This window comes from Cuculus canorus, chromosome 2 (assembly GCF_017976375.1).
Source record: "Cuculus canorus isolate bCucCan1 chromosome 2, bCucCan1.pri, whole genome shotgun sequence".
Taxonomy (NCBI): domain Eukaryota; kingdom Metazoa; phylum Chordata; class Aves; order Cuculiformes; family Cuculidae; genus Cuculus; species Cuculus canorus.
Genome location: NC_071402.1, coordinates 54,844,020 through 54,862,452, shown reverse-complemented (window position 1 = coordinate 54,862,452; position 18,433 = coordinate 54,844,020). Strand labels below are relative to the sequence as shown.

At 38.3% G+C, this 18,433-nt stretch overlaps 1 protein-coding gene across 8 annotated transcripts in view; it reads left to right on the top strand.

Annotated features, from left to right (window-relative positions):
• Positions 1–18,433, top strand: part of PPP4R1 (protein phosphatase 4 regulatory subunit 1) — a 65,881-nt gene that overhangs the window by 10,810 nt on the left and 36,638 nt on the right. For 4 of the 8 annotated variants that reach the window (XM_054058640.1, XM_054058639.1, XM_054058642.1 and 1 more), the window contains 2 exons: positions 5,032–5,167; positions 13,243–13,349. In XM_054058640.1, the coding sequence (XP_053914615.1) occupies positions 5,032–5,167; positions 13,243–13,349 (243 nt within the window). Of the gene's footprint in view, positions 1–5,031; positions 5,168–13,242; positions 13,350–18,433 lie in introns of those variants that run through there. The other 4 variants (XM_054058643.1, XM_054058644.1, XM_054058641.1 and 1 more) reach the window with 2 other exon arrangements.

The window sequence follows — 18,433 nt, the reverse complement described above, 5'->3', positions numbered from 1 at the left end:
TTAGTTGTAAATTTTGAATCTTTAAAATGCTGGTTGCTCAGCTTTGAGAAATGAAATTTGTTCGTCTTTAGAACACCTGTCATCTTATTACTGAGTTTCCATGCCAAAATGAGGAATGATACGTTTCTGCCATGCAGCCCATAACAGATACAGAAGAACAAAAAGAATACATGTAGACCTTGCTACTGAGCAGTCTATGGCAGAGTTCATGCGTTATTACATAAATGAAAAATTGTCATTATTTTTTCAAACATGATCTTCTGTACCTGTCTGTAGAAGACACAATATAATGAAGATCTCTGTGAAAGATACCATGAAGATGAGAGATACAGTAGAAAAATCATCTGACTTGAAAACAGCCTACAGATTGTGGTTTTATAGAGGATTGAGTTTTTAATGAACCTCTGTTTTGTGGTGTGCTCAACCAAGCTTGTCAGTAAAATTGCTTTATGGCCCATGTTAGTTATTAATTGTGGCAAGAAATTGTTATATCCTTGCCATAAAACAGAGGAGAACTTGAGGGAAAGAAAAGAATTTAAAGCCAGGGGTGTTAATATGTTCTTGGTACAATATGGACCACATGCAAGATAGATAGGCAAGCCTGAAGAGCCTCTAAAAAAATACTAAGACAAATGATGGGACAGGAAAATGAAGGTACAGAGAGGAGGAGTTAGTTGGCTTATGTCATAGAACAGGTCAGTGGTTATCAGACACTGAAACAAAATCCAGTGCTTATCTTGTTATACAATGATGCCTTATGTTTAGTGACAGTTGCGTGGAGATCTGAAGAAAAGTTTGCAGGCTATGTAGTCTAGATAAATTAATGCATTTATTCATTTTGCTCTGCTTTGGTGCTTGTGTGGACAGAGAATAGAGGCACTGTTGTTGCTTTTCACACTGTTGTCCAACTATTGCTCATCCACCATCACCATTAGTGACTTTAAATTTCTGGGATAGGGTGTTTTTATAGCAACTCAAATTTCTTGGCTCTACTTCTTTTGCATGTTGGTGAACATGTAAGACAAGATTAAAAGGTACTTAGGCTCTGAAGTTGCATTAGTTTTCAGTGGTGTAGCTTAGATGCCTTCTGAGGATTTGGTCTGGATTTGTACTGGTTTGAAAAAACGAAGTAAGAAAAGTGACTTATAGTTTTTTCTTCAGCAGGAGAGGAAAGTAACATGTGGCCCTGTTGCCTGGTCTGTTCTGAAGTAAAAATTAATTTGGACATTCTGCATTTGAGCTAGCAAAGACTTGTACTGGTTTTGGCTAGGATAGAGTTAAATTTCTTCATAGTAGCTTGTTTTGGGCTGTTTTGTATTTGTGCTGAAACTAGCGTTGATACCACTGATGTTTTAGTTACTGCTGGACAGCTGTCAAGGCCTTTTCAACTTCTCGCACTGCTGTTCCAGAAAGTAAGTTGGAGGTGCACAAAATAGCCCCATACAAGCTGCTATGGAGAATTTTAACTCTATCCCAGCCAAAACCAGTAGGCTTGTGTTCAAGGGTGTTTTTAGCATTTGTGAAATTTACAAAAGGTCCCCTCCTACTTGAGGAAGTGCTCAAGAGTTGGCTGGAAAGTAGAGGAGGCCTGAAGAGATGGTATTCGGTTAACTGCCTCTTGGATAGCTTGTTAGCTGATTGTATTTGGGGCAAGTTAAAGACAAATCTCCTTGATGGGTTTTGTTAGAATGGGGATTTTAGTGGGCTAGTGCTCCTTTTTGATTGGCTTGGTGTATTGATGTTGGGAGTGAACATGAATATGCAAGATAACTGTAATGGTACTTTTTGTAACTAAAGACTGTACACATTCTGATTGACTTATTTTTATCACCTCTCTCTTTCCTGTTAGTATTAGTGCTGTGTTTATCAGGATGCTGCCATTTGGATGATCTTGTTTGTGACTGAGATGCTGGGGTTATTTAAATAATAAATGTAGCTCAGCATCAAAGGCATATCAAGCCCATTGTCATGCTAAACTTAACTTTACAGTGCAGACAGAAGAGTCTAATCCATACACCTCGTTTTCTGTTTGAATTAGTATGAGACATCAAATAGATTAAAAATACGAGCAGCTGCTTACAATTTGTCGTTGATATTTACATCTGGATTTAGCAGTTTGGTTGACTTGACAGGTTTCATGAGACAAAAAAAATATCAGAACATTCAGTGCACTAATAAATCAAAAGCATCAGACATCCACTCAACTTTGGTGTGTGTTTTGTGTGTTAAGACGTGTAGAGTGAGTAGTTGCCGTGTCCTACAGTCTAAGATGGTATCTGCATTGGACCACTCACTGTAGCAGTATTGGTGGGGGAGGAAATGTAGAGGGGGCAAAGAGGAACATGGAACATAAAGCTGAGATTGAGACAATATAAATGAAGGAAGTAAAACTTGTGGTAGTTGATATAATGATTAGCATTTTTTATTATTTTTCATGTATTTGATAGGTAAATAAAAATATAATATTGCTGATAATTATGTTGATATTTTTACATAGTTTCCTAAGTTTATGCTTGTAAATTAATAATATGACCCTGTCATAGAAATAATTTGACTGAATATTAGTGATTTTTTTTTTATTCCTAGTTGGTTATGACACGACTTAACGTATTAATTAAAGTTCTGTAGTTTAGAAATTGATCCAAGTGCAGTGGCTTAGCTCCCTAGTGAAGGGTACAATTATAATGATACCAAAAAACCCCAAAAATTCTGAAATGAGGAGCATCTGTGTAACTTATTTCATGTGTGGATGCTGCAGAGGCTCTTAGTTGCTTCAAAGGATGTCTTGAGTTAGCCCTCCGACAGTAGGAACTTGCATATAACAAAATTTTCTAAGCGAAGCAGTTAAGGACTCTAAGTTTGTCTGTCTTGGAGAAGAGGAGAGGCTGAAGGGTGACCTTGCTCTCTATGTTTTCCTGAGGAGAGGGCTTGGAGAGGGATGTGCTGGTCTCTTGTCCCTTGTATCCAGTGACAAGGTGCATGGGAATAGTTCAAAGCTGCATCAGGGAAGGTGCAGACTGGACATTAGGAAGCATTTCTTCTCAAAGAGAGTTGTCAAAACATTGCGACAGGCTTCCTAGAGAAGTGGCTGATGCCATAGCCTGTTGGTGTTTAAGAGGCATTTGGACAATTTGCTTTAACTTTTCGTCAGCCTTGAAGTGGCCAGGGAGTTGGACTAGATAATAGTCATGGGTCCTTTGACTGATGTACTTTATTCTAAATAGACTTGCCTCTGTGAGAAAGGTGCATGGCATAACTACCAACACAGGAAAACCGCTGGTTTTACTTGAATCAGTGGCTTGAATTAAAGGCCTGTGAGCCTGTCAAATGATATAGCTTGTTCATTGTTAACTTAACCTGGCATAAAATCCTGACTTGTGTTACAAATGCAGTTTTACCTTCTCCCACCTTTCCTGTGAAAGTAAAACTAATTATTGCAAAAAGGACTGAAACAAGAAAAAAAAACTAACAAAACCCAAACCAAACAAGGGTTCAAACAGTTGTGTAAACATTGGTTGCTAAATGCTTTCCCTTTGTGCTGCAATAGCTCTCTGCAGCTGACCCCTCCCCCTTTTTTTTTTTTTTTTAATTTTGAGGCTTCCTTTCCTCCCCACGAAGTTTGTTATTCTCGGCCTTAGGCATACCCAAGAGCACTAGTTCTTGTCCTCAAATTGCTCTTCCATCTACTTTGTCTCACAGCTCTTAACAGGCTTTCTTCCTTGCCCCATTTCCCAGATTCTTCTAATGCCCTTGGATAAGATTGCATGTCCTATCAGCTACTGCAGAATTTGAACCCTCCTCCAGGAATGAGGTTTATTTATGACCAATTAAACAATGTCTATTGATTATTTACCTAGAAAATGAAAGAATTAGTTTGTTGGTAAAGGAACGGTATTAACTCAGATTGTCTAAGAATATTATTCTTACAGAGAGTTTGGTGTTAAATCTTCTGACGTTTGAAATACGTTAAGGAAGACATTCAGAAAATGGTAGCTGCATTCCTTGTATATTCTGAATGCTGAGGATAATGATACAAAGTCTGATAATTTAGGTAACATAGTATAATTGTATGGAAAGTAAGAGAACAATAATCTTTTTTTCTTTCCTCTATAGAGTTCCCATTGTTGGACTTACCGATCTGTCTTTGTCTTTTATCCATCTCTATTTGCCAGTTTTCCAAAGCATTTTCAGAGAAACTTGTCTAGACTGAAAAATATAGTGTACTATAGTGTTGTATTTTCAGGTGTAAAGCAGGTGACCCAAGATAGTTCTTGCAAGTAAGTGATTGCATTTGCAGGCTAAGGTGTGTGTTACAGGACTAAGTTTTCAAGTAGTTTTATAGGGCATATGGAAGCCAGAAAAGGTGGTAGTTGAAATCCTAATTCCTTAAGTGGCTCTGCACGGCATGGTTGGAACCCTTTTCCGTTTCATTGTGGTTCCATGTTGATAATGGTATCTGTTTATATGAAGTTCACTATAGATGTGCTAGTTAATAATTATGCAATAGGTGAATTGTGCGTATTTTAATTGTTAGTTATGTACAGCAACACACATCTGAACTTTTTAACACGCCTAATTTTGATTTTTCTTTCTTAGAAAAGCTTCTTTTTTTTGTTCTGTTAGATGATGTATTTACTCTTCATCTCTGGGCTAACGGCTGTGATTTTAGTCTGTGCGTCTTGCCATGGCTTTTGAATTGGGTAAAAGTCATTTGCTTAATAAAAATATAAGGTATAAAAATACTTTTTGTCAGCTAAAATATCACTAAACTTGGGCGTTTAGTGAAACACCATATTGGGGAATTCAGAGAAAATTATTCAAAATCCAGTTAGTCCAGTTGGTATGTTATCAATCACTGTTGTATAGAAAAGACTTTGTGCGGGCTGGGGAAAGCTACAGGGGAATGATGTAGTGCAGTTATACATTGTCAGTAGGACCTTGCCTAGACTTCTGTATTTCAGACCAACAATTTCAAACATTTTAGTGTTAAACTACTGTGATTATAAGGAATATTTCTGATGTCTCTGATAGTTGGTGTGGATGACTACAGCTCAGAGTCTGATGTGATTATTATACCTTCAGCCCTGGACTTTGTCTCACAAGATGAAATGTTGACGCCTTTGGGAAGACTGGACAAGTACGCTGCGAGTGAGAACATATTTAACAGGTATGCTTTTTAAATGTCCTGTCTGGCTAATGGTTTGTGAACTATTCATCTGATTTGAATCTGACTGAAATTAATTTGCGTGAAATAAAGGTAATTTAAAAACACCCAATGACTTTACAAAATTCTTCAGTTTCCCTCTTCCTTCTGTTTGCTGATAATCCTACTTAGAGAGAGAGAATTATTAATGATAACAGAAAAATATTTGCTTACGCTTGCTTAAAAGTTAAGCAGCAGTAGTTGAGGGCTTCTTGAACTTTTTCATTAATTGGACCACATCATTTTAGGGTCTTTGTGTAATGCTAACATTCCTGTTGACACAGAACTAGAAGTTAATAGTAGACTGCATCCATAACTCTGTGGAAAGTGACTTTAAGAAAATACTTTAGGCAAGGTCAGGAGAGGATAATGCACAGCACTGTAGGTTGCCAGAGGAACCCAAGAAGCGTTCTGCACGATCATCCTTATCCATAGTTTACAGTTTGAGTATTGCTGCTTCTTGTTATTGAAAATGAAAACCTGCTGAAGAGAGTCTTGTCTTACCCAGTTAATACTGTGGTCTGCCTTTTCCCCTTTTTATTTCTGTAATGTCACCGAGCTCATTTCTCTTAAAAGCGTGCATATTGTAGCATACTTAGGACAGGCGCACGCCCGCTACGCCCCATTCCCTAAGCACAGACACTCTGCAATGGGATGGAGACATTTTTGTTGAAACAAGTGTTTAATTGTAACTGAACAATTACAAGATCACAGAAATATATAAAAATATGTTAAGATGGAAGTTTTCTGGTTTTAGTTTAATATAGTTTAGTTTGGGCTTCAAGTGAATCTTTAGTAAAGCATATTTGCTCTTACATTTAATTCTTAATTCAGTAGTATGTGGAAGATTAGTCTATGATCAACCACCCTATAGATTGGTCTCTTTCATTGTTTGTGGTCCGAGTTCTGTTATTTAGCGTTTAGCCCTGTTCTTAACTGTAGTCATGTAAAGTGTACTTCCGATTCCATACTACATGTATGAGCATCCACTTATGGAAGATTTTCATTCTGATTGATCTGAGGCTAACACTTATAGAATGGCTTCTCTTACTATAATTGCATAAATTTGTATACATTAATTAGTTTGGAAATCTCTGATTAAAGTTTTCTTCTCTTCTGAAATGCATAGTTTTGGGTATTTTACAATTTGTGATGAAATCAGCAATCTGCCAACCAAGAGAGAGATTTTTATATTTGCGTTTTCATGGAGAGGGAAGATAGAGGAGCTGTTAGGGTTGTAGGTGACAATTCTGTAATAAAAGCCAGTAGGGAAAAGAACAAACTCGGAAATTCAAGTTATGTGACTTGAATTTTAAACAATAATAGTGGTCCTAATAGTTTACTTGCCCCTTTAAGAAAAAAACTGTCTTGCTCAGTCTCTTGATGTGGATTGCATGGGACATAGGGCATGCATAAGCTTGAAGTGTTTTTGATGACACTGTCCAGCTTTATGCGTGTTGTGCTTGCCTGTGCTTTCCTACAGGGGAAGATGAGTGGATTTGCCCTTGGTGTTTTGGTTTTTTTTGTATTAGCCGATTTGGGCTTTTTTGCTGGTAAAAACCTCTTATTTAACCCTAGCTGTCTTTGTAGGCCTACTGTGTTATGTAGCATAAGAAAATGAAGGAAATAGCATATGATTTAGTGATACAACTGTGAGTAGCAATTATATCTCTGTGATAGTAACTATTGCAGGCAATTTATGATGATTCAGCATTAGTCGATCTTGGGAATAATTGCTATTTGCTGGACAGATGAACTGAAGCATTTCATAGAGAAAAGATAAGAATAAACAACTTGTATGTAATTTAGTTTATTTCTTTCAGTATGGTATAATCACATCCAATTACTTATGTGTAGTTTACCATTATGTTATATTGAGTTAATAGTATGTCAGTTGTTTTTGAACCTGCATTTGTGTGGAAGCTTCAAATTGTAGATGCCCAAACCCTTGAAACATAATCATTGAGCCTGGGTAAATTAGATTAAGACTTTTTTTTTTTTTTCCTTTAATGGATGAACTTGCTTTTAGTGGGGGGTTTTTTTTTGAAAAAAACTTTAAATTTCATTTTAAGCATTATTTCTCTTTGCGTTTGTTTTTATTATCACTTTCTGTCTGGCTAGTCAACTACATATATATCATGTTTTCAGTGTGCACTTAAAGTGAATGACTAAAGTTAAGTGATTTTAAACAGTTATTACAAAAGTGTTATCCTGTTTGAGGGGATTCCTTGAATGCTCATAATTTCTCAGCTGGTGTCTGAAGGCCCAATCCAGTCACTGTGAGATGGAAATGGACCTCTGTTTGCATCCTGAGAAATTTCAGCAGCTTGGATTTGGAACTTGCAAATAGGAATTGCTTCTTATATAAATAAACGTGATTTTTGACAAGATGAATTGGAAAAAGGAAGGTGAGGTAGGGAATTCTAACAGTTTCCCAAATGGTGGAGGAGTTGCTGTGTAACAGTTTTTAGCTCATTATACTCTAAATCCTCACCATTGTAGCACAGGTGTTGTCTTAGTCTATGAGAACAGAGGGGAGAACCTGACAAATGTTACATTAATTGACCTCTCTTGTATCTGAAAGCCAAGGCAGGTGGTACTTTGGTTATAGATTTATTAATGAAGAGGCAGCCTCCAGACCACATTTGAGAAGCATCCTTAGCATACCTCTCAGTAGTCCAATATCATATTGCAGACAGAGTAGATGCTGAGCAGAAAGCAAAGACCATTACTCTGAAACACAAGGTCTCCTTGTGTCTTGTAACACTGGGTGGGGTAGAGGTGCGCACAAATACATGCATGCATGGATGAAACTTCCCTTTTACTATTGCATAAAAAAACAATTGCTGGTGTAGATTGGAGCATGGCTTTTGCCTCTTCTCATAGTACAAATCTTTTGTGGGTTTTCCTAAGCTTTATTGCTAGTTAACACACTTGCATTCCCCATTAAGAAGGCTCAGAAATGTACTACACTCTCCAATAGCGAGGCAGTTCCTGAGCAGCAAGCCCTTCCTTTTGATCAGCTTACTTTTTGAGGAATTGCTGTTGCCCTTTCTCTTCAAACCAATGCAGAGCTTGGCACCTAACTGTCATTTATCTGTATGAAGGGTCTTGCCTATTAAGACTGTATCTACATATCAGTTTAGATATTTTAAAGCTTTCCTCTTACAGAATCATAGAACAGTGTGGGTTGGAAGGGACCTTAAAGATCATCTAGTTCCAACACCCTGGCACTGGTCAGGGACACCTCCCACTGGACAAGGCTGCCATGCTTCTTTGTGTTCAGAAGTACTTCTTAGCTTTTCCCTCCAAAAATACTTGATGTCTTTTGAAGTAGTTTTTTTGAAACAGTGTATCTTCAAAATACTGGTAGAGAATCAGTCAGCAGTAACTGAAGATGTACTGGATTAAGTGTAGCTGTACTTCCATACAGCATAGCAGTAGCATTTGCACTGTCTACAGTGCAGGTTAAAATTTGGCCTAAAGGATTCTGGGTAACTTGTCTTTTTTTGGCTAAAAGGTATGTTCCTCTGACTTCATGGCATAGGCATGTGGCTTCTGAGATGGTCATCAGAAGATAGCCTTGCTTTCTAAATTCTTGCTTTTCTAGATGGAAGAGATTGGCATCAGAAAGGAGACTATACCACATGTGGCAAAGAATTGTTTCAATGGGGTTATCCAATTCCTGACTGAGAGTCGCAGTATAAATCTTGGTTTTATGTGTCTGTGATTCTGGAAAGTAGTCTAGAAGTTTTTAGAATATATGCTCTGTTTCAGGAGCTAAGAAATCAATTTCTTTCCAAGGAGTTAGGGTTAGTGACAAATTTTTAGATGTATCGGGGCTATACCATAAGCCTTTGTACTTCTTCACCTGTTCTGTTGAGTCAAGAATATAATTTTACTGTTTATTTAAAAATTAAGACTTGCATGCGGGCAGTACCCCCACTAAAACAGAAGTATGATTTTTTCATCCCTTTGTGCTGTAATGTGTATCAAAAACCTCTCTAAGATACTGTGTTCGGTGGGATGCTGAGAATCTTATCGAGATTTATTAAGTGTAAGGAATTACCTTGCCTTGTTTTCATGTAGGTATGATCAGACTATAACCATCAAGTTAATTGCAAATTTGGTTATTCATAGCTGCATCTTTTTTCTCCTCACTCACTTTCCTCCTGCCTGTGCAGCCTAGCACAATGTAAACTTTTTGGGGTGTTTGTTGACTGTTGACAATAAGGAAATGCCAAACTCTTAGCAAAGCTATGCAGATGAAACTGTAGTGACACTCATTCTGACTAGGACACTTCTCATCATTTTTGGATAAATCAGGTTATTTCTGCTATCTCTAACTCTCCTTTTCTCTGTTCTCACGTTTCAGTCCTTCTAAGCCCACTGTATGTCAAAATATAAAATGTAGTAAAAAATTAAACCTCAAAACATGTTTTTCCGCACACAAATTTGCTGATACTCGTATATCAAACAAATTACTTAAGTTTAACTTTGACAATGTAGATTGAGAAAGTTTACCTTGTAAGTGTATATTAAAATGATATAAGCTGAACTATCAAAGGACAGGATTTTTCCAAAGCCCTAAGAGAAGTCTTTATTACTTCAGCAATACTGAATATAGCTCTGCATATTTAGCCTTTCTTCTTAGGAAGGGTACAGAGATGTTGATTTCTAAGTTGGGAGTTTATCCACAATGTCTTCTGAGATTATTTGGGGAAAACAGTGCCAAGCTAAGTTACTGCTGCTAATGCTCAGTTAAACCTGAAATGTTATCAAAACATAATTTAGAAGTTCTCAAAAAATGGATGAAGAAAAAACATCTTTTCTTTCTCTTATTTTATTCTTTTAAAGTATCCTTACTAGCTAAAGGCATTCCTTGTGCAGTTGAACTCATTTAAATTCTATAGTAGACCTTTATTAAAGGGCTAATGATGGTGATCTGTATGTGGTAATTATATCACATAGAACTCCAAGTATTGATTCCAATTAAGGTCAGAGGAGTATGTAAAAGGAGTTTGAATGAGCCAAGCAAAGAGATTTATAGGTCTTTTTGTAGTATAGTGTCACAAATCCTAATTATGTCCGTGTGTGCAGTCTTAAAAATATCTGTCCCCTGTATGTGGACATAAATCTGTGTTTGTAATTTATCCCGGAGTTAACTCCTGCTAGTTGCAGTGAAGTGTGCCTAACTATAAGTTTTTCTACCATTGGACGAGCTCTCCCCATGCATGCTCATGAAATCTTGAACTTTGCTAATTATCCTTCACTTCTGCACATAATAGTTGAAACAGTTGTACTGCATGCTGTCCTGGTTTAGCACTGGCCGGGTCAGTAGCTAGAACTGGGCAGCTCCGTGTCCCAACTATGCTACTATGCCGTGATAGTTCATTGCAGTCCTCTGTAGACTTTTTGTAGCTTGACTGCTAATGCTTGCATGAGAAGGAAGATCAGACTGCTGGACAGGGCACCAGGGACCCTTGCTTACTGTCTCCTGTCTGGTAAACTGAGCACATTGAAGTGTGAGTTTGTAGGGCTCAAGTAATTGCACATTACTTGCCTACATGCTAGCTGTTAGCCTGTGGCAAATGCAAGGCAGGTTTATCTCCGTGTCCTATGTTGCACCTTGGAGAAACAACAAGAATTTTCGCAGGTTGGTGGGGATAGTGGCAGATCTAGGTCAGAGCCTATAATGTTTAGAGGACGTGAGTGGACATCATCTCCCAGAATAGGATGGGTGGAGTTAAGAGATTACTCTGTCATTACTGGCTGCCAACCCAGTTAAATTTTCTAGGCTGAACTTAGCTTGCACTGTTGTCTGTTTTGTTGTAATGCTTTTTATTATACCAAAATTTGCTAAATGTAAAAGTAGACCCATTTGTTCCTTTACAAGCCAAAGAAGGAAATGCCACCTGAATGCAGATGGGAGCCATCTTCTACATTTAGCCAAGGGAAAAAGCTGAATGTCTCTTCTTAGGACTTATTTATTAAATCCACTCAAATCTGTCTACTTCAGGTTAGGATTTGGGGTGTTATCTCTTCCTTTGAGCAAAAGGTTTGTAGCCTTCAGCTTGCAGGGTGGCTACTTCTGCATAGCCATCTGTCCAGCTCACAGGAACTAGCAAAAACTTACTGTGGTATCCAGCCACCATAGTGCAGGATACTGCTAATGGCCTCTGTGAGAAGGTGAGACTCTTCAAGACTTCCAGCATAGTAAGGGGCAATTCTGTGGTCCCCAGGAGCCTGATGGCATGTAGTGCTGTTTACTGTGGTTCCTTACTTGCTGAGACCAACTCAGTGGTCACTTGAGTTGTCTCTCATTTTCCAAGATTGTTTAATAGGTAGAGGCCACATGCATCCAGGCAGGCTAGTCTATGAAATATGCTTCATCTGTTCTTCTTCTCTTTTCAGAGGTGTCCAGCTCTTTAAAAGGCCAAGTCAACTCTGCTTCTAGGTTAGTGTGTCACGTAGTCTGTTTCCCTCCATTAGGATTTTGGTAGCTGAACTTCTTGCTGCATGTCAAGATCTTTTCTGAGAGATGTTGCACTTTTAGCAGGTTGAAATGAGTGAGGGAGAGGAAATTTGTTAAAGGCAAACAGCTTTTCACACTTTGGTTTTTGGAGGATTTCGTTAATCTGTATGTCAAAACAGTTTAGTTTAAGATTGTTTTGCAAGTGGCCCATGTGAAACACTTAATGATTTTGAGTTTGAGAAAATGGCATTGTCTGCTTGGCTTTGGAAATTGATTAAAATGTACTGCATTTCTCCAATTGTATGGAATTACAAAATTCTCAAGCTTCCCCTGTACACCAAGAATGTGACCATCTGTTTCTTACCAGTTTGTGACCATCGCTGATATTTGCTTTTTGTTAGTGAATGTGATCAACTTTAGCAATGCTTCTGCTCTTGTCTACAGCACTGTGGTTTGTTACCAGTGCTTATATCCAGGCTGCGTCCTAACAGTGTTTCCATTAGTCAGATCTGACATAGTCTCGATATTTTTCTGGCAATTGACTCTTGCGGCTTCAGCATTTTGATAAATTGCTCCAGGGCAGTGCAAAAGCTAGCAGTGTGTTGGACATGATTTCTCAGCCCATTCCACTGTTGGGATAATCCTGATAATGGACAGTGTGGGTTGAACATCAGCTCTCTAAACTGCTGTTCAACTCCCATTGTCCAAAAGAGTAGATAAAAAAGGGTTATTCCATTTCAGGCTGTTGTTGAGGAAAGGTTGATTGCCACACATTGTCATGCATTGTTTAAAAACTTAATGTTTAAGGGTCTCCATGTAGCTGATGGGTATAACTTTGTAACATAGGCTGCAACAGAACTTAGAGGATAAAACCTCAAATTTGGCTCAGTCTTGTCACTGACAAGTTAATCCTTAGAAAAATTTCTTGCACATTAAAAGTAGTAACGGAATTGATTCTGACTTGTTTCATATTTTCTTAATGTTTCATTTTCTACTTTGCTTAATTCATGTCCCAGGCACACATGGGCTGGTACATTTTATTTTCACAGTATATACACATTGCTCTACATAGCATTTGAATGAAGTTTTGCTTCTAAATGTCACTGTCAGTATGGAAATCTTCAGCTTAAATTTTGTACTTTTCCTTGTGAAATAAGGTCATGATTCTGTTTAAAACTGTTCTGATGATAGTGGTGTTGTCTTCCTTTGTATAGAACAAGTTAGGGAATTGAGAGGTGACATTGCAAGGCTGATACTGACTTCCTAACATTCAGCTCCTGTTTCCCACTTGACAGATCATTACTACTTCTTATCGTTGTGGCTGGTTTCTCTTACTCTTGTAAGACAAAGGGATACATTTAAAATTAACAGTTCTTTATGATTATGCCACGTATCAGAATTAAGAATTCCCAAAGCAGGACTAACTAAATTAACTGATCTAAAAGTGAATATATGTAATAATTTGCTGTTTGGTTTAAGAAACTTGTATGATTCAACAACTTTTGGATTTGGCTGCATTTCTGGACACAAATAATGCTAATTTTTAATCTTTCTTGTAAACTAGGCAAATGGTGGCTCGAAGTTTGCTGGACACTTTGAAGGAAGTCAGTGATGATGAGAGAGATTGTATTGCTGTGTTGGAGAGAATCAGCAGATTAGCTGATGATTCAGGTAGGTAGCATTCAACATTTTACTGGGTTAATGAGGGAAAGTCAGAATTGCTGAACCTGTGTTCAGCACTGGACCAGTACGTTCTTTCTAGTCTTCAGTATTCAAACTAGACCTCTATAAATGCAATAAAATATGGAAAAAAATAGGTTTGCTAAATCACACACGACCACCACCACCCCTGGATCACTTTTTTCCTTACTATTTTCCTCTACGGAATTGAGCTCCCTCAAAATGCAGGATTACCACTTTCCATCAGTACATTTTTTTGATAACTTTTATTATGTACTTTGGCTACTCAGCAGACCTACATGATTATTGTAGTCTTGAAAAGACTCTTGCAAAACATCTGTGCTGAACTCCCCATTAGTTTTGATAGAATTTAAATGCTGAAGCTGTTCCCTTGGTCCCTTTTGGGCAGGCTGTGGTGAAGATAAGAGAAGCAGCATGAATTGGTAAGCAAGATGCAGATACAAGTAGTGAATAGGAGGGCTCTGTAGATACAGAGGAATTTTTGCTCATGAATATATTAAGACTACTGGGTGTTTGGAATAAAAGGCAGAAGCAGGAAAATAATGAAAAACAAATATGAAAGAAAAGGAGTACTGGGCCTGTGCAAACCTTATGGAGTTCAACAAGGCCAAGTGCAAGGTGTGGGTTGGGGCAATCCCAAGCACAGTTACAAGCTGGGTGGAGAGTGAATTAAAAGCAGTCCTGAAGAGAAGGACTTGGGAGGTGCTGGTGAATGAAAAGATGGATATGAGCCAGCAAGGTGTGCTCGCAGCCCAGAAAGCCAACCATATCGCTGGGCTGCATCAAAAGAAGTATAACCAGCAGGTCAAAGGAGGTGATTTCCCCCCCCCCCCCCGCTCTCATGAGACCTCACCTGCAGTACATTCAGTTCTGGAGTCCTCAGCACAGCAAGGACATGGATCTGTTAAACCAAGTCTAGACGAGGGCCATGAAGGTGATCTCGGGGCTGTAGCACCTCCCCTGTGAGGACAAGCTGAGAGAGTTGAGATTCTTCATCCTGGAGAAGGCTCCAGGGAGACCTTATAGCAGCCTTCCAGTACTTAAAGAGGGGCCTACAGGAAAGCTGTGGAGGGGATCTTTATCAGGGAGTGCAGTGGTAGGACGAGAGGCTAAAAGAGGGAAGATTTCGATGATGTACTACGAAGAACTTTTTTCCTGTGAAGGTGATGAGGCACTAGACAGGTTGTCTGGAGAAGTTGTGGATGCCCCCTCTGTGGAGGTGTTCAAGAGCAGGCTGGATGAGGCTGTGAGCAGCCTGATACAGTGGGAGGTGTCCCTGCCCATGGCAGGGGCGGTGGGACTGGATGATCTTGCAGGTCCTTTTCAGCCCGAACTGTTCTATGAATCTATGAAAAAGCAGCGCAGTAGTGGATAAGAGAATAATGGTTTGGGCAGAGCTGCAACAAAATACCAGGTTGAAGATGCTCTAGAAAGAATTAAGAGCTTGATTTCAACATAGCTGATACAGTTGAAGCACCAGAAGGGAGAAGGAAGGCTTTAGAGGCAAAACATCGGAGAAGATCTGAAGTTCATTCTTTTGTCAGTGTAGGGAATGCTATGCAGATAAACTCCTATTAAATCTTATATAGGAAGAAAATTTTTCTTCTATTTAATGTCTGTTAGTTTTTCTCCCTTCTTTAGGAATTGAAGGGTATAATGCTTTCCAAGGGTAGAAAAGTATTCTGCTCATTTCTGTTATTCTGTCATTACTGTCTTCATTTAAAATGCACATTTTTATTTTCTGAGAAAGTGTCATTGTTTAGCCAGGAAAAATAGCCTGTTTTAAGTAGTACAAAGTTGTATTGAGTACGTCTCCAAGGATCCTTGAAGTTGGGAGAGGGGGGAAAAAGTCACTATTTGTTTAAGATTGTGTCTTTAATTGAGGACAGTCGTGTGCTACTGTTTCCAGAATGCTTTTCTAGCAAAGCTCTGCTTCTGGACTCTGTGACCAGGTTAAGAGTTATGAACATCAGAAACTTTCTGAAGCTTCAAGTTTGGAAAATGGGACAGATAGATCTGTGTCCAGGGAAAAATGGGCTTTTGCCGCAACTTTGTTGCCTTAGGCTTTTCCTTGCTTACCAACTAAGTGTGTCAAATTGAAGTTTGTTTAGGTAGGAAGGTCATGGAAGTAATGAGTTGAGCTCAAATCAATTTGTTTCCTTTTAGGAAGGGTGGTGTACATTTTTTAGTCAGGGTTGGTGTTTTCTCAGCGTTAGTAAAAGCAGCATTTCAGGCTTTTCCTGCGATGTAGAAATTGTCTTGGATCTGCCTAACTAGTAGCGCTAGATTCTGCAGCTGCTCCACAAATTAAATTTCTGCAGACTTAACTGTGAGTTTCATGCCTCAAGCACTTGCAGTATTGGACTTACCTTGTTTCTGTAAGACAGGTAATGAGAATATCCTTGTGTCTTGAACTGTGTGAAAATTCGTTAAGGAACTAGATCTTCTTAATATATGTGCTTAACCATTACTCAAAGTGCAGCACGGTGGTTTTCATTGGGTTTTTTGTTTGTTTTGGTGTTTTGGGGCTTTTTTTGTTAAGGTTACTGTTACTAGGCTTGTTTTCAATTTTTCTTTTATTTGATGCTTTTTTCGATTTACAGTACTTTTTCCAACTTGTTCTATAGACAAAAAAACCCAACTGAATTTGGAATAAGAAAACACTTATAAAAGTATCTGTGCCTTTTGACTTGTTTGGTCACAGCCAGATTTATGTACAGTTAGACCTGCCCTGGGGTCAAGCCTTCATGTTTAAATACATAAGTAAGTAATATTAAAACACACTGTTGGGAAGTCCAACTAAACTCTGCACAGGATTTCTCATTTCTAGTACCTGTTACTTATTAGTCTTATGCCTGTGTTTTAACAATGGGAGGTATTTGTCTTTTCTTGTCAAATCAAGTCACAGAAAACAAGATACTCTTCTCTTTTTTGGCAGTAGTTTGTGTAATTTGGTTTGAATTAACGAATGTACCCGAATTATGCAATATCAGCGTGCTCTTTGTGTTACTGCTGCAGTTATCTAAAACACAAGTGCATCAATAAGCTAGGAATACCCTCTGCCCTAAAGCTGCCTGTGCAGTCCTCTGTCCTGTTAATACTGTGCAACCTAAGGAGTCCTGTAGTTGGGCCGATATTTTTCACAGATGGCCTTTGTTTGTTTGGTGGGGGGGTGTTGGTTTGGGTGGGTTGGTTGGTTTGTGGGTTTTTTTTTGATTTTGTGTATGTGGTATTTGGCTTTGAGAGTTTGTCTTCTTTTTTAATAAGATGGGGCTACAATGAGGCAGCTATTTTAGTGTTTCAGAGCAAGAGAATTTCAAAACAATAATTATTTTTCTCTCTGTGTACTGAATAACACTTAAAATCTAAATGTCATCTCTGTTGTGCTAAACACTGCACTAATGTGAAATAAAAATTAATCTTTACTAGAAGATCCAGACCCAAACATCATTGTAGGATGGAAGGCACAAAAAAATCATGAGAATATGGTTTAGTATGATTGACACAAATCTTGACATACCAGCTGGCTAGCCATGACCTAAATTTTTGAGGCATTATGGCAAAAGCAAATAACAGCTCTAAAATGGTTTTTAAGAAGCTGTTGGCAAAAAAAATCTCAAATAAATAGCTATTGGTGGCAACTGATTTTGACTTTGAGTAGTGTGTTATCAATAACAGTCATTTATGAAAGTTTCTTTAGGACAGGAATGAATTAAGTATTGTCTATATCTAAAGAATGCTAAGTAATGTTTTAACATTTCTGTCAATGGCCAGCGTGTGGGTTGCAGGTGAACAGACAGCGAGTTGTAGGGAAATGTATTGTGTGAAGGAGAGTTCTGACTACTGTTGTGTAACTGCTCATACAAATGATATTGTGTGTCTTCTCCAGACAGGGCAGTTTTACCTCTTTCTAATGAAGTAGTTCCGGGTTAAATGTGATTTTGCAGCCCTAGATCACTCGTATGTTTCTGCTGGGAAAAAATACCCACTTTAAGTGATACTGGAAATGAGCCACTCCTACTGCTGATGGGACATAGGAATTGCTGTACCCTGGTATCATGTTTGGCTCTACGTAAATGGAAGCACCAGATAGCTGTTCCAGCAGAAGAAGCCCATCAGTGACAGAGAATATCTGTCTCCAGCCCCTTACTTGCCAAAGAAACTTTTTCTCCAAATCTCAGTTGTTTGGAAGCCTTAGTTTCTTCATTGTCTTCGTTGCTGTAGTATGCATTTATTGCATTGAGTGCAAATGCATCATTGCATTGAGTGTTTCTGCTGAGTCTGTGATTTTTTTTTTTTTTTTTTTTTTAAGAGAGGAGTTTTGGTATTTTTCAGCCCTTTGGAACTCTGGACTTTTGCAACTGTCTTTTGTAGCGAGTTCCCTAAAGTAGTTACAGCTGTGGTAAGAAAGGTGCTACTTTGTATTGCTTTTGAATCTGCTGTTGAATCCCTTTTAATTTCACTGTTTCTTTAGGGATGTTGGCTATGGCTGCCCACTTAGAAGCTCAGTGCCTGGCAAATGTTCCTTTATCCCCCATAAATCCTTGTTAATGATAAAGTGTTTATCTTTGTGTTAAAACAGGTGGGCCTTCTTCATTCTCAGATGTAGAGTAGCTGCAGGCTTAAGTGAGCTTGAAGAAGTCCCTTATGTCTGTCCTTTTCATTTGAGTAAATTCATAGCATCCAAACTTCTTCTTTTGATATCAGCTTGTGAATGGCTTATCCGATACAAGACTTAATCACTGTGCACACAAGCACAATGAACTGGCTTTGAAAGTTGGCTTCAGCCAGAGTTGTTGTGATATTGCTATTTTGCTCAGTGTGCTTGCAAAACTAGGCACTTGAAGTTTTAAATCTTATTTTCTGAGGGCTCTTTTTTAGAGGAAGAGCCTGTATCCTAATTTCTAAAATACATGTGGTATTTTATGTACTATGAAATAGATGCGTATAGGTTATCTTTCTAAAGAAATGATGGGGGAAAAGGAAGTGGAGCACCTGGAGGACTGGTGCCTATTTGCTTGAATATATCAAACTGGAATGAAAAGTAGTCTCTT